Source organism: Cicer arietinum, chromosome 7 (genome assembly GCF_000331145.2).
Source record: "Cicer arietinum cultivar CDC Frontier isolate Library 1 chromosome 7, Cicar.CDCFrontier_v2.0, whole genome shotgun sequence".
NCBI classification, from domain to species: domain Eukaryota; kingdom Viridiplantae; phylum Streptophyta; class Magnoliopsida; order Fabales; family Fabaceae; genus Cicer; species Cicer arietinum.
Window position 1 is genome coordinate 59,468,477 of NC_021166.2, and position 27,129 is coordinate 59,495,605.

Below are 27,129 nucleotides of genomic sequence, written 5' to 3' on the forward strand. Positions count from 1 at the left end.
TATTAATAGAATTTTCTTTTTATTATTATTATTGTTTTTTTATTATAATAATTATTAAAAGTTATATAATAATATTAAATTAATTATTTTAATTATTTATAACAATAATTTGTATTTTTTAATGTTATAATTATTTTTAAAATATTTAATAATAATAAATATAATATATCTAATAATAAATAACAAAATTCAACAATAAAAGAATATATAATATTAAAATAAAAGTATTTTTATTTTATTAAATAATAAAATTATTTTTATTTTATTAATAAAATTTTCTTTTTATTATTATTATTAAAATTATTATTATTATTATTTTTATTATTATACTAATTATTAATATACCAATTATTATTATTAAATATAATAAATATATTATTTTATCCACCAAAAATTCAAAAAAAAAAAAAAATTTCCCAAGTGGGAGGTCGCATCCCCAGGATGCGACCATCTGTTGCAGTTAAAAAAAAAGTCTTTCAAGAGGTCGCAGCCCCAGGATGCGACTTGCTTCTGGGGCAAAAAAGTAGGGCAGATTGGTATATTCATTTCAAAGTAGGGCATATCTGTATTAAAAAAAAAAAACAGGATATTATTATAAAAAACCCTATTACCTAAGTCATAACAAATTAAGAAAATTATTATTAAAAAATTAATAGTACTGATATACATTATGTTTTTGATTCTACAATAGAATTTATCTATTCTTAATTATATATTTTTTTCAAAAATACTTACAAATTGAAAAATCTATACTACACCCTAACATTTAAATACCACATCCTTATATTTATATTTATTTTAAATTTCAATTGTGCCTCCCACTTAATTTATAAAAAATATCGAGTAAATGAAATATATTATAGTTATTTTAAAAATTCAAAAAAAAATGAGATTCTAAAGCTTTGCACTTAAACATAGTTGAAAAAATAACATCTCAACGTCGCTTTTCGATGCTTTACTAAAAATGCATAATATATGTTGGATAGTTTATGGATGTGTGTGTGAATGACGTTACATTAATTTTATGAAAAATTAATTGTATAAAATGTTCCAAATTTTACAACGTTTCAAAAATTCGCTCCGAACTTTTGTTAAAAGTTATGAAACATATACTTACTCTTAAAATTTTATTTTTATAAAAACTCTGGAATATTTCATTAAAATATTTAGAAGCTAAAATATATCCGAACTTTTCAAATAAATGAAAAGTCCACAAAAAATAAATTCTGAAAATTTAAAACAAAAAATTATATTGAATTTTGAAAAATATAATTAATTTGATGGGTATGAAACATGGTTGAATTTCTTTTATATCATCTTTTTATTTAAAATATTCTTTTTTTTTTCTTTAAAGATGTCGTAAGATGGAGATGGAATATTTTTTTTCTTCAATGGGATATCGCATCACCGGAAATGCGACTTTGTCATTTTTTTTTATTTTTTTTAATAAATGATTAATTATTAATTTAATAAATAAAAAATAATAAAAAAGTTAAATTATATTAATAAAATTAAATAAAATAAAAATAAAAATAAAAATTACATTAAATTTAATGCAATTTAGTAGATGTGTCAAAAAAATAATATGTTATATTATTTTAACAATTTTATTATTTTGTAGCTTTTATATCAATTTCATTATATTTTATTAACAATTCTCACGTATTTTTTCTCTCAATCTTATAAATAAAAAATAATTTGTTTTGACATATCTACTCAGTCACATTAATTTTTTTAATTAAATATATTTTACTAATATAATTTAATTATTTTAATTATTTTTGATTTATTAAATTAAACATTAATTATTTATTATAAAAAAAAATAACAATAGCTGGTCTGAAACCCACCGTTTCATTTTTAAATATATATATATATATATATATATATATATATATATAATTAAAACAAATAAAACTCTACCTCTTACTGTCATTTTTCTACCTCATTTTTTCCTTCCTTCTTCTTCTCTCTTTCTTCTCCATCCCGATTTTCATTTTTTTTCTTATTTTCTTTTACTCTTTTTCTTCCTCAGTCACAAACTAGTTTCTTTAAATCATAAACTAATAAGAAGGGTATATATTCTCTAAGCAAATTTTATCATATTTTCACAAGTTCTTTGATAAAATTTTTGAGTTAGGATTTGTATTCTAAGAAAGGAGAAGGTACCCATCTTTTGGAAGTTGTTTATTGAAACTCTTTGAGGTAAGTACACAACTTTAATGCTAATAATGAATCTCTAGAAGAAGAAAAAAAAAAATAGTTTTGTTTAAAAATCTTATTTGTGTTTAGAATATATTTAAAAGATTTTTATGGTTTCATAAAGTTAGTTAAACTTTAGAATAATTTTTTTAAAATCTTAAGAATATTTTTTATACTCAGATTTGTTAGTTGATGTCATATTTGCTACACTGTGAGTTATTGGAGAACAAACTTAGTCAATTCTTCATAACCGTGAGTAGACGACGATCATTGTCATAGTTTTTATTATGCTATAATTATTATTTTACTTGTTTTTATATTAAAGTATTTATTTAAAAAATTAGAGAACACAACCTTTTAATTTTTCTCGATTTCATCATTTATTTATTTTCATAGTATTTCTTATATAATATGTTAGTAGATTGATTTATTTATGAGTTATAAAGTATTTAAATATTGAATTGTTATTCAGTTGAATATGTTTTCCATGAGTTACGATGAAATGAGAGATGATTTTTAAATATGCGTTTTGAAAATCGTTGTTATAATTATAAAATTGTTAACGGCGGTAGATGCACCTATTACATCGTTTTGAATAGGGAGAGTTACCCGTTAGATGGAGTCGTCCCTATGAGAGATGTCATCTGTTTGAGCAGAGGGCTATCAATGAGATGTAAGCTCCCTAATTGATGTGTGATGATGCGATGCAGGATTAAGAGGAGAGAGCTATTTGTTAGATGGAGCCACTCATAAGGGAAAGGTCACCAATAGGAGGAAATGACTATCAATGAGATGAAGCCGCCTATTGGTTTTCAAGAATTTATATTTTTACTTGTTTGATTTTCTATGATAATTATTAAGGTTGCTCATTTTGATTTCACTTTGAATTTTAAATATTTCTATATGAAGAGCTAAATTATAAGTTTAATGATTTTATCATTTGTATACTTTATTTGAGAATTATCCATATTTCAAATAGCATTGTTTAACATAATTGTCACAAGATTGTAAAATAATTATTCGTGTCTTTTTGTGTTTCACTACTAGTTGGTGGTGATTATGATATCCTCACTAAGTCTTTGTAACTTACCATTTCATGTTGTTCGTTTTTTTTTTTCTTTCAAATTCATAGGCAGCTGAGTAGCAAACTGGTAGTAAATTCAAGTCTCAATCATTTTTCTGTAGACCTCTTTGATCGAATGCCCTTTTTGTAAGCATGTTGATTCGTGATGTATTTTGCAGCTATTTTGAGTCTAGATTTTTTTTTTGAAATGTATAAAATATTTAGATTATACTCTTTGAGTTATGATTGAGTTAAAAGTAAAAACATGAATTTTATAAATTTGGAAACGTTGACGTTACAAGGTATACTCTGTCGAAATTTTGACAAAAATTATATATATTTTTTGAAATGGTTATTGAGAACTATTTAATTGTTTAATTATTAAGTTAGTTGATAAGTTTATCATTCTAGGATTACAGTTTGTGCATCAATCACAATGTTTAGTTTTCGGATCGTGACATGGTCGCAAAAAATAAATTGAGCATTGTGGTATAAAAGTTTTAATGTATGATTTAAGGAAAAATATTGAATGAAAAGAGGATATAAAAGTAAAATATCCACGAAACACATATTGGAAATGTTAGATGTTGGGCAACATCAAATAAAAATTATGCCGAATTTTTCAGTTTTACAAAAATTTAATATTTTATATATTTTTAATAAAATAATTGAAGACTTATTTTGTAATTTTAATAGATTTATAGGAGTTTAAAGATTAAGCGTTTATATATTATACTAATGTGTTTATTGAGCAGTAAAGGGTCATAATAGATTAGGCCAACCTACAGAGATTTACAATCTTGTCTATCTTAGGGTCGGGATATGCGAGACTAATGTCACATAAAAAGTCTTTTAAGTTAATCAAATCGACCTATTTAAATAAATATAAATAATATTTTTATTATTATTAAAATTATAATATTAAATTTTGATATTTTTGTTTGACGTTGAACTTTTTAATAATTTACGTATATTAATTTTTTTTTATAGTTTTTGACACATTTAAATATGTTGTTATAAAATAGAATTGAAGTAAAATGTCATACAAAGTCAGATTCTTCAAAATGCTTGTTAAATGTCCAATGTCAATATAACTTAATTTCATTATATATTAAATCATTAGTCTATTTAAATACATATCTAATTACTTATTTAAAGATATTAAAATAATATAGGCTTTTAAGTAGACTAACATGTCATATTAGACTTTCATTAATGTCAGACTCAAATATAAAAAGTAAGCACATGTCACAAAATAGGCTTAAACCTTTAATTTTTTTGTTAGATCAGATTCAAGTTTTATAAAATCTAGTTTGACTTAACTTATTCTGATCCATGCATGGAATGCAAGGGCTAATTTCATAAGATGAAATAATAATTTTATTAATTTATAAAAAGTTGAATTGGAAGTTCAAAAAATATATTAAGAAAAAAGTTAATATATATTTTTTTTATTATTAAGTTGATATATTTTTATAACAAATTAATATGATGTGAGCATATAAATTTGTTTTCGCTTGTCATGGAAAGGGTATACAAAAATAAAAATAGTATTGTTGAATAAAAGGGCACTTAAAACATTTATAATACATATTTCAAGTGACAAATGTCGATAATATTAAGTTGAATATTAAATTCTAAGTTTGAATTCGAAATTTTAAAATTATGTAAAAATTTATCTACCATTTTATATATAGACAAAAAAAAAACTTGAAATTTGTGACACAAAATTAATGATTAATTTCATTTTTTTTATATTGGTCAACAAAGACAATTTTTTTATAAGAAATTAATAGTGTTAAATTTGTATGCATCACCATATCTACAAGATTTATACCTCATTGATTAACGACTTAAAGAATGATTGACTTGTAATAGTCATGGCAAATATTTCACTAAATATACTTATAAAACATATTTTAGGTAAAGATAAAGCAATAATATATGGATAATGGAAATATATAATTAGAGCACCATCTTAAGGTTGTAGCTTGACATCACTATGTGAAGGGACTCGATATGTAGGCAGGTGACCTTCAAAGCCTCAAGTACACAATGCTTCTCTATTTCATATTTCCATCTCAAATTACCTATTTACATTTATAAGATTATTCAGTCATTCATATATCTAACACTAGTTATAGAATTTATTAGCATTAGAGAAAACGGTTACTGCAATTTGAAATATGTTTATAAATCATAACAAAGCTACCAAATTAAAGGTCTGCATGGACCATTCACCGGCCACTTCACGCTCAACTTTTGGTCACTACCAATGGACAAAAGGATCACATCAATGTAGATATCCAAAACCACTTTTTTCTTTTTAACACAAAATAATCAATATTTAATATTGTGTTTGTTGTTGTATGTAAAGTAAAAAATTTAATCCCACGGTAAATCAACACGCATAACAAATCCGTTTTTAAAATATCAATGATTAGAATGAATTCATCACTAACAACTATATTTAAAAAATAAAATATGAGATATTTTTCAATCATTTCGGACTATACTATGTTAAAATTTTAATTGAACCTAACACAAAACTCAAAAGTTACAAAATCAACTTTAAAAGTAAAATATAAAGTAGAATATGAGAAATATTTTACTTATAAACTATTTTCTAATCATATCTTGATCACTCTGGTTATAAAAAAAAAAAACCATACTAATAAATAAACACTTACATAGCCATACTAACAAGAAGAGCCAAAAAGACATCTTTGGTTAATTAGCACCAATTAACCGACCACTTTTCCATAATATAGAACTAAACAACCAAAAAATGTGACATATTAATTAATTGAAACTATAAGACACCAACAAATTTATACTCACTCATTTTTCAAACCCCTCTTTTAGAGCATGGCCGGTGCTATTAGTGGCCCAAAGCTATTAATGTTCTTTCCACTATATTTTACTTTTTGTATGATTATTTTCTTCACATTATTTTCTACCCCACCACCAAACACAATTTCTACCACTTTTCCCTACTCACATGGAGGAATCATTCATTAGCTTCCAGACAATTCAAATAAAGCACACCAATGACAGGTAATTTATTTCCAAGTAAAATTACCTCATTGGATATATATACCTTGTATACATAACCATATCTCCTTTTTATACATATAAAAAAAATTATGCGGATTGTATAGAATATCTTGATAGAAGGAAGAAAAAAAGAAGTTTAAATTGTAAATAAAATTTATAGTGATAGAATGAGAAAACATACAAACTAAATACTACATGATATGTTTTATATATAGAGCAAGTGAATTATCAAACTAGCCACTTAAAAATTAATTACTTTAATTAATTTTACATTTAACTATCTTTTATATCTAATATTTACCAGAATTAACAAAATTTTCGATGTTAAAAAAATATTTATGAATGTACTTACGTATTATTTGTCAGCACGATATTTACGAATGTACTTACATATTATCTGTCAACCCAATCTTCACATCGATAATACGATTTGAACTCGTATCTATACTAGACTCATAACATAATCATTTTTCCTTTACCCGTTATGCATTTAAATAATAGTATAATGCAATCAACTTATTAAATAAGCCTTATAATACAGTAGTATATGACAACTTGATCAGCTATATATAGAACTCACTAGAGAAGCCTTTTGTGCTACATTTCCATAAGTGTAACATTTTCCTTATCTCATCCACTCCACCCTCTCCAAAAGGTTCCCCTAGAAAGTTCTTAAGATGGCTGGCATAGCATTTGGACGTTTTGATGATTCCTTCAGTTTTGGCTCAATTAAGGCATATATTGCTGAATTCATCTCAACTTTGATCTTTGTTTTTGCTGGTGTTGGTTCAGCCATAGCCTATGGTTAGTTTTCTCTTTTCTTACAAAAGAATTGAACCTAAGATCACATTTTCTTAACCCTGCCACCCCTTTTTTACTACAGTTTATACCAAATTTTTTCACCATAAAAATAATAAATTTTGTGTCAAATTCCATCGCTAAGACCTAAATAACATCAAAATAGAGACTAATTTAATTTTTTCTGTCTCTAATTTTCTTTCGTCACTAATTCAACTTTTATAATAGAGTGATTAAATGAGCTCAGATCTCCCTTTAAAGGATGAGTTTGTCCAAAACCACATATACACATCGAACAATTTAAAAATTTTAGTAACATGAAACTTCACTACCGAATCCTACATTTAGTGTAGATTTTGGATACGATTTTTACATTATCTTCCTTATCCCGTCTACAATAACACGTTAAAATAAGAGTACTAAAATTTGAACAAAGATATAATCTTTATCTTGATTTGTAGGTAAGTTGACATCAGATGCAGCTCTGGATCCAGCTGGATTGCTAGCAGTTGCAATTTGCCATGGTTTTGCACTGTTTGTTGCTGTTTCAGTTGGTGCTAACATTTCTGGTGGACATGTCAATCCTGCTGTCACATTTGGATTGGCTCTTGGTGGACACATCACAATCCTCACTGGTATCTTCTACTGGATTGTACAGCTTCTTGGCTCCATAGTTGCATGTTTTCTTCTTCAATTTGTCACAGGAGGATTGGTAATTAAGTTCAAACTTTATTTAAGTTTCATATGAAAAATGTTATTCCTTGCACTATAAGTTTCATATGCATACACCAATAATAAAGTGTTCTCATAGTTTCTCAAATTATATTTAGTGGCATTCCTATTTGTATTGATATTAAAGTTTTAAACAATGTGCTAATTAAAATATTGTGATTTGTTGTCACAGGAAACTCCAACACACAGTGTGGCAGCTGAAGTAGGACCTATTGGAGGAATTGTGACTGAAATAATCATAACATTTGGTTTAGTGTACACAGTATATGCCACAGCAGCTGATCCAAAAAAAGGTTCATTGGGAACAATTGCACCCATTGCTATTGGATTCATTGTTGGAGCAAACATATTAGCAGCAGGCCCATTCTCTGGTGGATCAATGAACCCAGCTAGATCTTTTGGGCCTGCTGTTGTTAGTGGCAATTTCCATGATAATTGGGTCTATTGGGTTGGGCCTCTTGTTGGTGGTGGTTTGGCTGGGCTTATTTATGACAATGTGTTCCTGCGTTCAGAACATGCTCCACTTGCTAGTGATTATTAATTGTTTTTATTTAAATTATTGTCATTGTTGTTGCTTGTTTTGTGTATGAGATTTATGTTTTTGGATAATGAAATGGAGAAAAAGCAACTTTTGTTTTTTCTCTTCTTTGTTTTTTTATTTTTTTTATTGTAAAGGTGTAAGAGTAACATTGTTTGGTAAGAATTCAAGAGATTGGTGGTGTTGTCTAGAACTTTATCATCTCTAAAGGTTTACTTTTTTGTTTGGCTTTCCTTCTTTTGATGTTTATGCCATAGGGAATAGTGTTAAAAAGAGGGAATAACCATCATGGTTGGTTGTTCATTATATAAGTCCTTCGAGAACACAATGTTGTTTAGAGAGATAACCAGATTAACATTGGTTTTATTCAAACCTCTATATTTATAGGGTTTGTGCGATTTTACCTTCACATATTACTTCTAAATTACATGCTACATTCAACTGATCAAAATTGATTAAAATAAATAACTATTGTCGAGGCACAATAATAATAGACACATAATTCCACTAATTAAGCATAATAATAAGATTCACATTCCCTCAGATAATATTATGAGGCAGAATGTGGTTAGAAACTCAATTAAATATTCAAGTAAATTTATTTTTGTTGGTCTTTTCGGAGACTCATATGAAAGATAGCTCAATAATATTGGATAGAGTAATGGTTTCACTTCCAATATTTATGTTGGACTTTAAACTATCTCATGGTCTTGATCAAGCATGGAACCATTGACACATCATTTGTGAAAGAGATGCTCAACGTATCATGCCCTTTATTGCATAGGGTGTTCCCCTAGCTATTGTGGATTATAATCTCATTCACTTCTAGAAGTTTGTAGTTGATTTTTACTCATAATTTGTGAACATGATTTTTGTGTGAAATAACTAGCAAAGTTTGATGTATTTATGGATCATTGACATAGAGTTTTCATGGATCTTTTTTGTGAATTATCTATTATTTATCTACTAGATATAATAGAAGAGTTTGACTGTTTTAAAATAAGAAGTTGATAAAGTAAATAATTAAATAATTGATATTTAAATCGTTAATAATTGTTCATACATGTGTATATAATATCAACTATTAATTTAATTATCAAAAATTAATATTGTTTATTTTATTATTTGAAATGAACTAATCACTTTAGAGAAACTAAATTTATGATAGAGATAAATTTTGTCAAACCTTAATTTATTTCTTTTGTCTCTATTTTATCTTTTATACTTAGTAAAAGAAATATTAAGATTAGTAAAAAAAATATTAATTTTTTATTAAAACTACATATCTTAATCTTAATACGTACCCATGTTCTCATACTGAAGAACATTGGTAATAAGAAATTTGGTTAAGTAAGATTTAACTAATTATTATTTTAAGCAAAGTTTGAATTTCAATACTTGTAATTGATCATTAACTGAAATTTATTAATAATTTTAATTCAGACATTTAAAGTTACGGTCGGTCCAACATGTTACGAGGCATAAAGCGAAACTCTCAGGTAGTTAATAAATAAATTATTAATATTTTATTTAATAATTATAAAAATTTCTTTGACTAAAATCATGACATTTTCAAATCAATTTTATCTATATTTTTCAAAAAATGATAAGATTTTTCAAGTGTTCTCCAACAACATAAAAACTCATGTAGAATTTTTCATTTTTTAATTGAAAAAGAAAATAATATATATTATATTATATCACTAAAAAAATTCACGTTAACCATGTGTTTTCTATATGTCTTAGGAATTTACTTGTACTATAAACATCTATATCAACAAATTTAACATTGCTTTTTATATCTTAAATTATTTATTAATTAATATAATATTTTATCACTTAAAATTTTACGTAGAATGTGAAGTATTTTTGTTAAATAAAAAATTTGAAGCCTTTTTATTAAAATTGTAATCCGCTATAATTTAAGAATTTAAAAAAAAAACTAATTTGGGAGTTTTTATTATTTCAAGGCAAAAACAAAATATGTTATTTTATGCTTGATTTATTTACATGTATTGAAAGGGCAAAACCGTCACTTACTCGTGAGAAATCAAATTGTTATTTTAGATAGATAATATTTGTTATCGTGGTTGATTCATGTTCCATCTCTGTAAACCACACAACACAACAATGGCTTCTTCTCTCCACCAAAACCCCACTTTCCTTAAACCCCAACCCTCTCTAACACCAAAACATGCCACCACGCGCCGTAACTATATTCCAGTACGATGTGGAAGACCGCGTTCCCAACGTGGACCTCTAATAAAAGGCCGATTCCTAAGCATCGAAGCAATCCAAGCCATACAAACTCTAAAACGCATCAACCGAATCAATCCACCGAACCAAACCCAACTCCTTTCCAATACTCTCACTCGTTTAATCAAATCCGACCTAGTCGCCACTCTACATGAGCTTCTACGCCAACAACACTGTACCCTCGCACTTCGTGTCTTCTCCGCCGTCAGATCTGAGTACGGAGCAGATCTATCGCTTTATGCGGAAATGGTGCAGGCGCTTGATAAATGTAATATGTCGGAAGATGTAGACCGTTTGATTGAAGAGATTGAAATGGAGGGTGGGATTCGGTGTGATGAAGTTCAGAGGAAAGGGATTTTGAATTTGATTAAGGCTGTTGTTTGTGCGCAGAGGAGAGAATCGACGGTTAGGATTTATGAGATGATGAAGAGGAGTGGATGGGGATCGAGTGTTGAACCTGATGAGTATGTTGTTAGGGTTTTGAGTAACGGGCTTAAGGGTTTGGGAGAAGAGGAACTTGCTTTACATATTCAAAATGAGTATGATAGATTCTTTAAGGAGAAATTCGATATGTTTCGGATTTAGCTTTCATTTCGATACGTTTCGGACTTAGTTTTGTTTTTGTTATGTGTAGAAAATATATGAACAAATATTTAATCCATTTTTTATTTATGGAATGCCTTCTTTTTATTGACCTTTTAGATTAACCGAGCGATACTGAGGTGTGTTAGAGATTAAATGGGAAGTACATCTCTCAATTAGATTCGAATCTCCGGTGTTGTGGGGGTCTTGCTCTTTAGGCTCATAATGTATAATTTGAGCTTCTAAAATACATGAACGTAATTCAACCATTATTAGAAATAGATGAACCTAGGTAAAAATTTTCATGTAATTTTTAATTTAAAAAATAATACTATTTTTGATATATTGGAATGAAGGTTAGTATACCTCTTTCTCTCTTATTTAATATGTGAGTTTCATTGCAAAAATCTTTAGAGAAAAGAAAATCAACCTTCTAATGTTATAAATACGAAATAATCTAAGAGTAAGAAAAACTCAAAATTTTAATAATGATTAACATATTTAAAAAATAGAACCTCATAGTCTTCTTTGTCGTTATGCCTCATTAGTAACTTACTTGATACCAATTAACAAAATTAAGAAAAAGAACATGAGTTAATTTTGGCACTTCTTTTTTATTTTAGTCAAAATAACACTAATAAAGTCACCCTCAACTATTTCTGTAAAAAAAAAAAAAGTCACCCTCAATTATGAGAATGAGAATAACCATGAGAGTTTTTCAAATATCACTTCATTATAGACCATATAAAGTGATCATAATAAAATTTGACCATGAATGATGTATCAAAAAAAAAAAAAAATTGATTATGAATGAACGAAATGGGAAAGCTAAGTACGAAAAGTAGTAAAAGACAAAAAAGACCCCCATTTCAGACTACGAGCTAAATTGGATTCCCCAAAGACGGTGGAATGAGAGAGATGCGGTTTATTTTTCTCTGAAACCGCTTCGTGAAGAGTGAGTACCATTCATTCTAATCCCTCATTTTCATCTCTCCCAGGGCGGTGCATGGACACAACACACACTCCTTCATCATCATCGTTCATCTTCCCAAAATGAGCAGCACTACTCTCCCTTCGATTCCACCACAAGATGCATGGACTCTCACTTCCCATAACTTACTCCCTCGCTGGGCTTCACTTCCCCTCTCTCACCAAGTAATTTCCCATCCTTCCGATACACAATTCAATTTCTCCTCACTAGGGTTTCCTCAACCTTCTCTTTATTTTTTCATAACCCTATTTTCGTTTTTTATTCATTATTATTACTCATTGGAACTAAGTATTGAGACTTGATAACTTCCATCAAGCTTCAGGGAGATTCATTCATACAATATAGTTTATTGCCATGAGAAACTATGCTTTTTTTTTTTTCAATTTCAAAATTGGGCATTTGATCAAGTTGCGTGTTTTTTTTAATTGAATGTATATTGCTATTTTGTGCAGTCAACGATCCCAATTTCAATATCGAGAGTGAACCAAGTTGATGCTGCAAGACTAGACGTTGAAATGTCAGCCATGTTGAAAGAACAGTTGGTTAAAGTCTTCACTTTAATGAAGGTAGGAACGATTATTATGAGTTATTCCCTCCCTATGTATCTGGACTAAAATTTAGACTAGATATATCCATTTTTTCAAATACTTTTTTTTTTTAATATTTCATGAGGGAGGGAGTATTTTGATATTGTATTTAAAGCCTGTTTGGATTGACTTATTTCACATTTGAGCTTTTCTATTGATATAAGTACTTGCGAAACAAGCTTATGGAAACATTTTATGACATTTTCATAAGCTACTTTTAGGGTCTGTTTGATTCAATGGGAGGTAGGGGAGTGGAGGGTTTTAATGGAGGAGAGGGGAGGGATCTTAAATGGTTTTTATGTTATTTTGGTTCCTTCCCCTCCCCTTCAAATCTCCCCAAAATGGAGGGAGAGCAAAATGAGCACTAGGAGGGATTTTGGTTCCCTCCCCTCCCCTCCATCTATCTACCTTCAACCAAATGGACCCTTAGCTTATTTTCATAAGATCACCAGGATAACCGTTTGGTTCAACAGAGGGGAGGGAAGGGGGGAGGGATTTTTTAATGGTTGTGTGTTTGGTTCAAGGGGAGGGGAGGGATTTTTAATGGTATTTTAGTTGATGTATGGAACCCCTACCCTCCTCTCCCCTCCCCTCCCCTCCATCTATCTCCAACCAAACACACCCTAATGAAAATAGTTTCACTTGATTTACTTTTTACTATGGAAATAACTTATACATAAACAGTTGTATATAAGTGCTTAAATTGTGGAATGAATTTTCATGGTAGTGGTAATTGACATTGCATTATCAATCTGGAACTGCTTTCGACATCTTTCAAGTTTCTTTTTTTACTTTTCTTTTTGGGATTAGCCAGGAATGTTATTTCAGTATGAAGCGGAGCTTGATGCTTTCCTTGAGTTTCTTATTTGGAGGTTCTCAATTTGGGTCGATAAACCAACTCCCGGCATTGCTCTCATGAATCTGAGGTATAGAGATGAGCGTGCAGTTGAATCAAGAGATAAAGGTAAGAAGGTCTGAATCTTATCTGTTTGTACTTTGTAGTGCTATTTAGCTAAGCTGGCCTTTAGAGTTGTGACCTGGTTCTGAATTCTGTTTGCTTATATTTGATAAAATGCAAAGGTTAACCATGGTGAATGAATTCCCTGTATCACCTTATTTGTTATCGCAATTACTACCATAATGTGTGACTAGGCCTTGAAACAAGTGTAATTGATGATATCCTGTCAATGTCTTTGAATCAAGAAATGTTAATTCCCCAACGTTCGAACTTGTCTTTCAAGTCTTTGTTGTGTATTTTTTTGTCAGTACATTGCTTGCATTATGGTCATATAGCACACTGCTAAATGTTTTAAATTACCATTCTCATGCGGTGTTTCCTTGCTTACTTTTGTTTAAATATTGTTCATGCTTGTAATTTGTTCATAAACTTTTCATTCTTTTGGATACTTTCCATGCAGTTAGAACTGGTCTCGAGGGACCTGGACTCACTGTTGCTCAGAAGATTTGGTATTGTGTTGCCACTGTTGGTGGGCAGTATATTTGGGCACGGTTACAATCATTCTCTGCATTTCGTAGGTGGGGTGATACTGAGCAGGTATTTTTTAAATTTGGCATTATAAGCCATACACTGCCAAGTGCCAACTTGCAAAACTATAGCCTATAGGTCACTGTGGATAGAAATGAGCTTCAATTTGACTTTTTTCAGAGACCATTGGCACGGCGCTTATGGATCTTGATACAAAGAATAGAAGGGATTTATAGAGCTGCTTCATTCGGAAACCTGTTGATATTTCTTTGCACGGGAAGGTGATTCTCCTGAACAACCAGACAATTCACACAACACTATTTGTTTTTTCAGTTTGAGTCTTTTGAATATTTCTTTTTTAAGTATAATTTCAACGATATGTTTGTTTCATGTAGCTTGAATGTTATTCATGTTCCCTAAGACAAGACTATCTCTTGATTACTTTCTTTGTAAAACTCATCTTGTTGTGTGCCATTTTGAAGCAGATATCGAAATCTTATTGAAAGAGTCTTACGGGCTAGGCTTGTATATGGGAGCCCAAATATGAACCGCGCTGTTAGCTTTGAGTATATGAACCGACAATTAGTTTGGAATGAATTCTCGGTACTTCTCGTCCTCTCTATCCAGTTTTTTGTTCTTAGTTTGTGGAACCCTATGGCTTAAACTTGAAAGTTTTAGTTTTTCAAATTTCGAGTGACCTAGGCTTTATTTACATTATTAAGCTCTTCATATGTTGGGCACAATTATTGGCATGCATTGTTTTCCATCTTCTACTTAGAATGATATGATATCAGTTATTTGTAGTTTCAATTTTTAATGAATCTGAGATTCTGCCTGTTGTTGAAGTGTGTGGTGAATTATCTATTAAATTGATTAATCCCATCTTGACATATTCATTTTATAAATATTCCCGATACTAAAATATTTTGCTGCATCCTCAAAGACACTCGTAGAGGGTGCATTTGATTAGCTAAAAACGAAGGGACTAGACAAAACAACTGTAGTTGTACTATGCTTGATTTAAAAACTCATCATGAGACTCGGAAAAATGGAGGGCAAGAGACTTGACAAAAGCATAAATTTCTTGTCCTTCAATAAACCATAGGGCACTTTTTGTCTAAAATACAATTTATCTAAAATACCGAAAAATACCCTTTTTATTTTCTACTCAATAAATATTATCTCTTATCTCATCTCTCTTTCGCCAATCTCTCTCAATCATCTCTCTCCATCCACTTTCTCTCTAATCTTTCCTATTTCTCTCTATCTTCTCTCTTTTCCCTCTCTTTATAATATTATATTACATTGTAATATTTATATTATATAAAATCATTTTATATCACACACATATCATAGAAGGGTATTGTAGTAAATTTCACATTTATTTTATTTGTCCTATCGATTGTCCAATAAACACTGTACAAGATTAAAAGTTGTCTAGTAACTTGAAGGTTTGTCATGTACTATTATGTCTAGTATTTATTCTTTTGCAAATAAAACAGACCCATTTTTTATGGGAAAATATTAGTAAATTAGTGGTTATGCTACTGTCTCAGGTTTGAACCCGGGACCTCCTTCTTAAAATTCTTTCAGTATCCCTTAACTTACCAATTGAGCTTCCTACGTGGAACAATCAAACAAAACCTGGTTGTTTTGGATCATTTATGCCAACTAGAACAGCTGGATGCTATCTCTTATGTAGATGGATCACCATGGATATGATGGCAAATAAATTTGCAAACATGTTCGGCTTATACTTTTTTAAACTTGATGCTAATTGTGTTTGGTTCTGATGGCAGGAAATGCTGTTGTTGCTTCTTCCTCTTCTTAATTCTTCATCGGTGAAAAATCTCCTCCGGCCTTTTTCTAAGGATAAATCCTCAAGTTCGGCTGAGGATACCACTGCTTGTCCCATTTGCCAGGCTACTCCAATCATTCCTTTTGTTGCTTTACCATGTCAGCACAGGTACATCTCATGGCATCTACTTTCTTCTCGCAATATCTTTTTACTGTTATGAGCTTTTCACTGGCCATCACTTTGATAATTTCGAATAACTTGTAGATATTTAATGTTTATTGTAGACCACAACTATATGTATATATGCTTTAAATAAATTGTTTGTCAATGTTCTCATTAATGGTCTTCAGCTAAGCAATGCTTTACAATTTATTTTTGCAAGATATTGTTACTACTGTCTTCGGACACGATGTGCGGCTGCCCCATCATTTAGGTGTTCAAGGTGCAATGAGCCAGTTGTTGCTATGCAACGCGATGTTGGTGTCTCCATGGAATAATTAAAAGAGAAGGTAAAAAATCTTAGAGTTAGGGAGCATTTGGTTTACTTACAGAATTAGCATATAAAACAGCCTAAAAATGTGGTTGTATTTTTTCCCACTTTATTTGGTTTCTCCCTTATTATTTACATTTAATTGGAAAGAGAAAAAAAAAACTTCACAGCATCACTTACTCGATTGAGTGAGATGTATTCTTCCTCTTGTAGCAATGTATCATTCTGTGACTCCTCATACATATTATTACCAATTTACCATCTATTTGAAGCTTCAAACTTGTAGGTGATGTGTTGTATGGCATTAACTAAGGGTATATTATTTTAGAATAGTTTATTTGAATTTATCTTATTGCATGGACATATATTAATATATGAATACATTTTTTAAAAATAATTTGAATTTTCTATATTATTTTCAACTTATTTCAATATTTTATTTCAGAATAACTTACGAACAAGCTATTCATCAAGCTCATTAGGATAGCTTATTTTGGATAAAGATTCTAGTGGAAACAAGATATTTATAGTTGTTGGACATAAGTTTTTTTTTTTTTTTAAAGAATGTTGCACATTTGTATGGAATACTTTATATTTTACTTAACCAAGTCTAATGATGGTGGGTTTGCAATTTCCCTTTCAAAGAGTTATTTTTAAAAGATTATCTAGTTAGAATAACTTAGGTTGCACATCAAACATAAACAATACTTATCTTTTATAACTTAATGACCAACCATGCAATCCCATGAGATCAAGCCAAAACAATATGAAAAGTGATTTGATGCCATGAATGAACGGGAGAAGGCAACCACACGATAGATGCACATTGTATTAGAGACTTGACAACAATCATGTTAATGCACCAAGACAACAACCACCTATCAGATGAAACTTAATCAAGCAGGGAAACAAAATCCGTGGTTATAGAAAAGCATATGGAGGCGAAAATTGATATTAGCAATCATGTTATTGCATAAGTTTTGCTGGAAATTCATGTCAATTAATATTACCACTTTGATGAATATGTTGTGAGAAAGAGATCTCACTGAGATTCACCAATGTTTTAAGACATTGGATTTTTGTGTGGGCACAACACTATATTGGATTTTAGTTTTTCAAATAGTAATTGTCCAACAAAATGTTTTATAAATGCTTAAACTTAAGTGCATCAACTTAAAATCATCCATCCCAAGGCAAAATGAGATATTCAACATAGGGAAGTCGATGAGAGACATTTGATGAAGAGGAGTAGAAAAACGATATAGAAATATGTTAGGTTTAAAAGAAAATAAATTTTAAATAATTTTAAAGTTATTTTGGTAATCTCTTTTGTCATCTAAATCCTCCAAAGTAGAGGGACAGCAAAAAAAAGACAAACAAGTGTTAAAAACACTCTATTTTCCACTACTTTATATGAGGCTTATTTGTGTTGGAAAGATAGTGTTCCTAACACTTTTCAAAGAGGTACAAGAGAAATTCTTCTCTTCTCGCCTCTTAAAAACTAAACCAAACAAAAATTTATATTTTCTCCTTCAAATCATTCCAACCTAATATAGTTATTTATGGTAAATTATATTTTTGTTTCTACAAAATAGCAATCATTTAAGTTTAATATTATTAGATAATATTATTATATATTAGTAGTAAGGGTATTTTAGATATTTTCTATTTTCCTCTATATATACTCATTGTAACCCTATTAACTTCCGTTTTGGTTTATTATATGATATGAAACCCTAGAGTGGTTGTTTTCTCTTCTTCCTCTTTCTTCCTCTTTTCATTGTTAACATGGTATCAAAGAGCTTTGGTTGATTTTGGGATCTACCGTAGAGAAGAGAGAGACTATTTTGATAGGAAAGACAACCACCAAAAGAGAAAAGAGAAGAGTAACCCTATTCCCGATTTTGTTAAATTAGTCTCAGAAAAACATCGATTGCGCATTCGTTAACCGTTGGATCGGGCTGATTTTTGGACAGCAGGTTCGCAACATATAGGTCTTCGTCTTCAACGGTCGGATCGACGAAACGACGTCTGGAGAGGGAGAAATCGTGCTCGCACAACACCAGGTTATTCTTAATTTATTTTCTCTCAGTGATTGTGTTTGTCGTATTTTTCTGTCATTATTTGTTATGGCTGGAGTTAAGGATGATTCTCTTCAAGCTGTTAGTGTTCACCTCAATGGACAAAATTACTCTTATTGGAGTTATGTGATGAAAAAAAATTTGATTGGAAAAGATATGTGGGGTTTTGTTGATGGAACTTCTGTTAAGCCTACAGATAAAAAGGATGAAACTCAATATGCAAAAGATCTGAAAACATGGAATGTTAGTAATTCAAAAATTATTACTTGGATTAATAATTCTGTTGAGTTGTCTATAGGAGTACAACTAGCAAAATATGATACTGCTAAAGAGATTTGGGATCACTTGAAACGTTTGTATGTTCAGTCTAACTTTGCAAAACGTTATCAGTTAGAAAGTGATATTAGAGCCCTTAAGCAGAGCAGTATGACCATTCAGGAATTCTATTCGGCAATGACTAATCTGTGGGATCAATTGGCTCTTATGGAATCACCTGAGTTGAAAGCTGTCAAAGCATACATTGATCAAAGAGAGGAGCAACGTCTGGTTTGGTTTCTAATGGCTCTTCGTGATGATTTTGAGGGCCTTCGTGGGGGTATTTTGCATCGTTCCCCCCTTCCTAATGTTGAATCAGTAGTTAGTGAATTGTTGGCAGAAGAAATCAGACTTAAGACTCATTCTGGTATGTTAAATAAGGAAATTCTCTCAGCTCCTCCATCTGTTTTTGTTGCTCCTGTTCAAAAAAAAACATCTCAAGGGAGAGTTGGGCTTGGTAATGATGAATGTGCATTCTGCAAAGAAAAAGGTCATTGGAAAGCACGTTGTCCGAAATTGGGGAGAACACATAAGAAGAATTTTAGGGGGCCATCGTCCAATGTTGTTGCTTCTGCTCCTCCTACCATTGACTCTAGTTCTGGTTCTGTATACTCATCTGAGAGTGCTTCCCAAATATCTGATATTGCAGAACAACTTCAAAGACTTCTTGCCACTCAATCACATGCCATGTCTGCCACCTCTTCTAAAGGTTTGAACTCCTCTGGTATGTCAGGTATATCTCCTTCCATATGGATTCTTGATTCTGGAGCATCTCATCATATGACATACGATGATAAATCTTTTGTGTCTGTGAAACCTGCCTCGTCTGTGTCGGTTATAACTCCTATGCCACTAGCAGGCATTGGTTCTGTCTCCACACCTAACTTGTCTCTTTCTAATGTTTATTATATTCCTAATCTTACTTTGAGTCTTGCTTCTGTTAGTCAAATATGTGATTTCGGTTATTCGGTTACGTTTTCTTCCACTTCTTGTTGTGTGCAGGATCCACATTCTGGGAGGCTGATTGGGACAGGCCATAGACAGGGGGGACTTTACGTTTTGGATGAACTACGACTCCCAGATACTGCAGCCTCAACAACTACTGCTGACTTATTATCTAGTTTTCGCTTGAATTCATTATCTTCTAGTTTTTATTTATGGCATTCTCGCCTTGGACATGTTTCTGCTTCTAGATTAAAATATTTGGCTTCTACTGGAGCCTTAGGAAAGTTAAAACCCTGTGATATCTCAGATTGTTGTGGTTGTAAACTTGCTAAATTTCCAGCTTTACCGTTTAGTAAAAGTGTTTCCGTTTCATATGCGCCTTTTGATTTAGTTCACTCTGATGTTTGGGGTCCATCACCGGTGCTCACCAAAGGTGGATCTAGATATTATGTTTCGTTTATTGATGATTACACTCGTTATTGTTGGGTTTATCTTATGAAAAATCGGTCTGAATTTTTTGACATTTATCATATATTTCGTGCAATGGTCAAAACTCAACATAATTCTGTTATAAAGTGTTTTCGTTGTGATTTAGGTGGTGAATATACCTCTAATAAATTTTCTGAATTACTTGCTTATGATGGCACTCGCCACCAAACATCTTGTACTGATACTCCTCAACAAAATGGAGTTGCTGAAAGGAAACATCGTCACATTATAGAGACTGCTCGTTCCCTTTTGTTGTCCGCTTCAGTTCCTAGTGAGTTTTGGGGAGAAGCAGTTCTTACTGCTGTTCATGCTATTAATAGAATTCCATCCTCTATCATATCAGGTTTGTCTCCCTTTGAAAAATTATATGCTTCTACCCCTGATTACTATTCTTTGAAAGTTTTTGGTTCTACTTGTTTTGTTCTTCGCCCTCAAGTAGAGCGCAGTAAGTTGTCTTCTCGTTCAGCCATGTGTGTTTTTCTTGGTTATGGGGATGGTCAAAAGGGTTATCGTTGTTATGATCCTCATGCAAGAAAACTTTATGTATCTCGTAATGTTGTTTTTCTTGAGCACATTCCTTTTTACTCTGTTTCCTCTGATTCGCAGATTACTAAGAGTTCTGAACTAACCCATATTGATCCGTTTGGTCCTAATGATAGCGCTTCTAGTGATTGTAATGTTGAGAATTGCAGGACAAATACTACTACTCCACATGATGACATCCCTCTTGTCCCCCCGGCTGTCCAACCACCTCCTGCGATTGTTGATCCTCCTCGTTACCCTTCTCGTCAACGTAAGTCTACTCAGTTACCTGATTTTGTCTATTCAACTTACTCAGCTTCGTTTGCTTCTTTCTTAACCTCTATTCACAGTTTGTCTGAGCCCTCTTCCTATAAAGAGGCTGTTCTTGATCCTCTTTGGCAGCAGGCTATGGCAGAAGAACTATCTGCATTGCACAAAACCAACACTTGGGAATTAGTACCTCTTCCTCCTGGAAAACGTGCTATTGGGTCTCGTTGGGTATACAAGATCAAAACTAAGTCTGATGGGTCAGTTGAGCGCTACAAAGCACGTCTTGTTGCTAAGGGTTTCTCTCAACAATATGGTATGGATTATGAAGAAACTTTTGCTCCTGTAGCCAAGATGACCACTATTCGTACTCTTATTGCAGTTGCATCTATTCGTCAATGGCATATTTCCCAAATGGATGTCAAAAATGCCTTTTTAAATGGTGAGCTTCATGAAGAAGTCTATATGGTCCCTCCACAAGGAGTTTCTCATGATCCAGGGGAAGTATGTAAGTTAAAAAAGGCTCTATATGGTCTTAAACAAGCTCCTCGAGCTTGGTTTGAGAAATTCTCTACTGTGATCACTTCTCTTGGTTTTCGCTCTAGTGAACATGATTCTGCATTGTTTATAAGGTCCACCACTCATGGTCGCATTATACTTTCTCTATATGTTGATGATATGATTATTACAGGTGATGATGTTAGTGGAATTAATGAGTTGAAATTGCAGTTAGCCAAACAGTTTGAGATGAAGGACTTGGGAACTCTTCGCTATTTCTTGGGGATTGAAGTTGCCTACTCTCCTAGAGGCTACCTTCTTTCTCAATCCAAGTACATTGCCAACATTCTTGATCAGGCTCGTCTTTCTGATACTAGAGCAGCAGATACTCCTCTTGAGTTGAATGTAAAATATGCTCCCTCGGATGGTGTTCCTTTACCAGATTCCACTTTGTATCGTACTTTGGTTGGCAGCTTAGTGTATCTTACGATTACCAGACCTGACATTGCTTATGCTGTTCATGTTGTTAGTCAGTTTGTTGTCTCCCCCACTACAGTACATTGGGCAGCAGTTCTTCGGATTCTTCGTTATCTTCGAGGAACTCAATTTCAAAGTCTTCTCTTTCCATCGTCATCCTCATTGAAGTTACGAGCTTATTCTGATGCTGATTGGGCTGGTGATACCACTGATCGTAAATCCACCACAGGGTTTTGTATCTTTCTTGGAGACTCTCTTATTTCTTGGAAGAGTAAGAAACAAGACATTGTCTCTCGCTCTTCTACAGAAGCTGAATATCGTGCTATGGCATCCACTACCGCTGAAATAATTTGGTTGCGTTGGCTTTTGTCTGATATGGGTATCTCTCTTGCTGAGCCAACTCCGATGCACTGTGATAACAAGAGTGCTATTCAAATTGCTCACAACTCGGTCTTTCATGAACGCACCAAACACATTGAGATTGATTGTCATTTTACTCGTCATCATCTTCAGCATGGAACTATTACTCTACCATTTGTCCCTTCTTCTTTACAGATTGCTGATTTGTTCACAAAGATGCATTCCATTAAACATTTCCGTTTTTTAGTTGACAAACTCTCGATGCTTCATGTTAATGCATCGTGAGTTTGAGGGGAGATATTAGATAATATTATTATATATTAGTAGTAAGAGTATTTTAGATATTTTCTATTTTCCTCTATATATACTCATTGTAACCCTATTAACTTCAGTTTTGGTTTATTATATGATATGAAACCCTAGAGTGGTTGTTTTCTCTTCTTCCTCTTTCTTCCTCTTTTCATTGTTAACAAATATATATAATTTCGCTGTTTTACCACGAATGTTAGTTTTGTTTATAAAAAAGAAGTCTTAGATATAAATCTAAAAAAACTAATATAATTACTAATTTATTGATATTTGTCTATAAATATACCTTTAAAATTAATTTATGTTGCTTATTCTTTGCCGATTGGACAAATGAAAATTAACTCTTGTCAGTTGTGACATAAACTTTTAAAATGATGTCGCATAATTTGAATGACTTTTAAAAAAATGTAAGAGCTAGCCATATATTGCATTTTCAATATATACTTCGGGGCAAGTCGTACACATATTTAATGCTTAATACATGGGTTTAGATTGCTCCAAACAGCACAATGCGTTTAGTTTGGTATTGAGTAGGTAAGAGTAATGGTAAATCTAGGTGCTGATTGTTGGCTGCTGTATCCATAACCTGTTGCTTCCTAAATGCATTACTTACTAGTGAAGAGTTAAGACTCATGAGTCACAATAAAAAGCTATGCGCCATCCCGATTACTTCTTGTTTTCCATTATTTGTTAAGGCTTGGGAGTACTTCACATCACACCAGAAGTAGGTTAGGTGATTAATCAAATATTTTGTATTTCAATTTTTAACATTAAATAAGTAAAATTTAATATTAAAAGACTACAAGTTAAATAGACATTTACATGTAGATGCTACAGTAGATCAGATTCACGTGTGTACTATTGTAGATCAGTGTTTAAAAATCACTGGAAATTTTAACAAAGATCAATAGTACTATTTAGAATTATAAGTTAACAGTTTCATCTAGTCTTTATGTCTGAGACAATTAATCGATTGATGTCAGTTCGATAAAAATAAATAAAAACGAATATGTCAATCTAAACTTAACTAATCTAATCAAGGTCAATTTGGCTATCATCGCAATCGTAAAGACTATGAGAATCGTTAATTTATATTTTTAATAAGTGTTATAAATTATCGTTAGAGTTTTGAGTGACTATTAAACATTGATGTATGATGAACCATTTAACAAAAGTAAAAAGTAATAGGAAGTCCACCAATAAAATTTGTCGTCCTATACATACAAAATTCATTGATAATTGAAAAATAATAAATTAACAAATTAAGTATCATTTTAGTCTTTACTTTATGTTTGAGAGTTTAAAAGGGAGGGGTGAGGAGAGTTTAGGATTGAATGAAAGACTTTGGGAGGAAAAGACTTTCATGTTTTTATTTTTCTTCATAATACTATTAATTCTCGCTAATTTGATATACTAAAAATATCATATTTGGAGAAGATTTTTGAAAGGTTTAGATAAATTATTCAAATCAAATATTCTAAAAATTAAAAATATATTAACCGTAAACATTTATTTTTATCATTTTTTTACATAATAACTCACTTTGATAAAGTAAAATATTTTTCATTATTTTCCTCTTTCTCTCTCCTTTTTCCTCTTTCTCCCTCCTCCAAGAGTCCTTCCCTTCTCTCGCTTTCAAACACCCAAACATAACTATAGTTTGTATCAAACTTAATACACAGTCTTCAATTCCGATGTTAATTATTTTAACCAAATTAACTAGCGAAATGTAAATTTGAAAATTAAATTAAGGATTTAATTTATATAAATATCAGCTTAAATAATTTTTCTACAGATAATAAATCACACCTATCTAATATTTAAAAATATTTAATTATTATTATAATCGCCTTTAAAGTAACAGAGATGAGTGAGTGTGACATTAAACTTTTAAATTAATTAAAGAAAGACATATATGTATTTGATATATTCGGACGTATTTAAAGACCGAAATTACCCTTTACTCATAAATTAGCAATTGAAGTGATACACAGCTTAGTGAATTTACACATGCAACTCCTTCAACTCATGACAATCGATGAATCGAAGGGAGAAAAATACTAAAAACAACCCATAAAAGAAAAACCTCAAACTGAAACATAGATGATAAGTGGAAAAAGAAAATCTAAAAATGAATGGTGATAATTATTGTAATCAGAAAATATCAAGAATTTCCAATATAGAATTATTGCAAAGTGGACAATTCCCTCTACTCACCCAAATCTCTCTTGAACACATCCTGCAAAATGTGTGTCCACACGGTATAAACGCTGCACCTTTATGCCTCACCATACACACGCAGCAATTGTGTTCCACCGGAACATTCCCTTCTCCTTCTCCTTCCTCTTCTTCTTCTTCCACTCGTTTTTTATAATATTCATCGTCCACGTCATCACCATCATCCACATCACTGCTTCCATCCAAATCAACTTCCGTTTCCTCCAACAAATCCATCAGCGACATGCTACCCTGCACCGTCTCCGAATTGTTAACGGTATTATTCTCCTCCTCGTCGGAGGACTCGCCGCCGGCAACTCCACCGGCAAGAAATTCCGGCGGATTCGAATTTCCAGGATCTTCTCCAACGGCGTCGGACTCGTTATGTTGCTGGTGAGTCGACTCGTCCGAGTTATGACGCTTTAGACGAAGTAACTCTTTAAACGCTTTCCACGATTTTCGATCCTTCGTGTTATTGTTGTTGTTAACAACGTTGTTTGGTTCGTGTTCTTGTATAATGTCTAAGAGTGTTTGGTTTGGGGTTTTCTGGTTGGTTAAAACGGCGTCGTTGAGGATTAAACTTGCAAGTGAACTTCGATTGTTGCTTGTGTTACCCGATTTCATTTGATCGTAAAGCGTTATTCTCCGGCGACCCTCCATTTGAGTTTGTTACATTTGTTTTTGGGAATTTTAAGAATGAGAATGTTTATTGTGAAAGGTTGTAATTGTTTATAATAATGAGATTTGGAGATATAGGCAAATAAGTAATGAGTCAACGTTGCTTTTGGAGTACTTTCTTTTTTTTCTAATACGATTTCAAAAATTAAAATCAGAACACAACACGACAATAGGAAAAAGAATTTAACTGTGAGTGTGTCTCAAATTGCACTCACACGGATCTAGATTTGGTGCATTTACTGCTTCATGTAATTTTGTGTGCAAGACTTCTGATATCAAATTAATTGAGTAATTTACATTTGGATTTCAAATTAATTGTCGGAATCCTTCGTAGATAGACATGCAATCCGGATATGCACTCAAAACAATTATCAATTCGGATTATCTAGTTAATTTACACTATTAGATTTAATATTAATTAGTTAATAAATTAACTAATTTTTAGTTGTATTAATTAGTTATTATATTAGTTTTTTATGATTATTTTATATTCATTTAATTAATTATATAAATTTATATACTTAACTAATTTTCTTAATTATTAATTAATTAGTATAATTATCTTTCTAACTAACATAACAAACTATATCTCTAATATACATTAAGTCGCACTTAATGTGAGCCATTGTTATTGATTTTATTGTTTGATATTGAAATAATAAAAAAGATTGTTCGTTAATAATTTAATGAATGTGCAATGTGAACTGGTTGATCTAAAATTCCATGACTGAGATTGTGTAATTGTAAGCTTTTTTTACAACAAGAGTTTCTAAACCCCACTATCATGTGTAGCCAATTCAAATCCCTCCTATTATAATTAAATGGTCTATGTTTTTATATTTTTTGAAAATCTAAATTGTGTAATTTTAATCATACGATTCACATTTTTATTTCATCTTTTAGACATATTTTGTAAAATAAAAATATGAGTTGTCAATTGCAAGACATTCATCTCTAATACTTATGAATAAAATAAATCTTCATTGAATTGTACTTTGGGATATTAATTTTTCTTGTTGTTGTACATTAAAATAATCATTAACGCAAACTTAAGTTTAATATTAAATAACTACCGCAATTATTTTAGAACTTTTCAACCATATTTTCAAAATCTCTCAATGTATATAAGAATGTTTGGTATCAAAATGAATCGTTTAAATCATGAAATTATAGTCATCTTGATTCTAACAATTAATGGTGATACAATATCTTAAGATGAGTGAATGAAAAATGATCCAACAACATGTTATGTGAAGCAGTAGAACACGTTTACAAAAAAAGTAAAAGGAAAATATGAGCGATGGATGCGGCCATTTAATTTGTAAGTGGGACCATTCATAAAGACACAACACAAAGTAGAGACAAAAGAAAAGGCAGAGGCAGAGAATGCT

At 31.0% G+C, this 27,129-nt stretch overlaps 4 protein-coding genes across 5 annotated transcripts; 3 read left to right on the forward strand and 1 right to left on the reverse strand.

Moving 5' to 3' along the window:
- The first annotated feature begins 6,903 nt into the window (after positions 1-6,903).
- Positions 6,904-8,583, forward strand: LOC101510254 (aquaporin TIP2-1-like). The gene is made up of 3 exons (XM_004516249.4): positions 6,904-7,126; positions 7,582-7,832; positions 8,025-8,583. Exons 1-3 carry the CDS (start codon positions 7,000-7,002, stop codon positions 8,391-8,393), a joined length of 747 nt encoding a protein of 248 aa, XP_004516306.1. The 5' UTR covers positions 6,904-6,999; the 3' UTR covers positions 8,394-8,583.
- Positions 8,584-10,469: 1,886 nt separating this feature from the next.
- Positions 10,470-11,340, forward strand: LOC101510586 (protein THYLAKOID ASSEMBLY 8, chloroplastic). The gene has a single exon (XM_004516250.4). The coding sequence runs from the start codon at positions 10,488-10,490 to the stop codon at positions 11,229-11,231; it is 744 nt and encodes a 247-aa protein (XP_004516307.1). The 5' UTR covers positions 10,470-10,487; the 3' UTR covers positions 11,232-11,340.
- Positions 11,341-12,067: 727 nt separating this feature from the next.
- On the forward strand, positions 12,068-17,211 carry LOC101510913 (peroxisome biogenesis protein 2). 2 transcript variants are annotated; one of them, XM_073363753.1, is made up of 9 exons: positions 12,094-12,383; positions 12,672-12,785; positions 13,617-13,770; positions 14,225-14,361; positions 14,473-14,573; positions 14,778-14,895; positions 16,092-16,258; positions 16,473-16,599; positions 17,026-17,211. In XM_073363753.1, exons 1-8 carry the CDS (start codon positions 12,282-12,284, stop codon positions 16,585-16,587), a joined length of 1,008 nt encoding a protein of 335 aa, XP_073219854.1. In that variant the 5' UTR covers positions 12,094-12,281; the 3' UTR covers positions 16,588-16,599; positions 17,026-17,211. The 2 variants fall into 2 exon arrangements, with proteins under 2 accessions (XP_004516308.1, XP_073219854.1); XM_004516251.4 differs by lacking the exon at positions 17,026-17,211 and having other exon boundaries at positions 12,068-12,383; positions 16,473-16,870.
- A 7,550-nt stretch (positions 17,212-24,761) lies between these two features.
- Positions 24,762-25,819, reverse strand: LOC101511225 (uncharacterized). The gene has a single exon (XM_004516252.4). It carries the CDS (start codon positions 25,718-25,720, stop codon positions 24,998-25,000), a length of 723 nt encoding a protein of 240 aa, XP_004516309.1. The 5' UTR covers positions 25,721-25,819; the 3' UTR covers positions 24,762-24,997.
- Between the last annotated feature and the right edge of the window lie 1,310 nt (positions 25,820-27,129).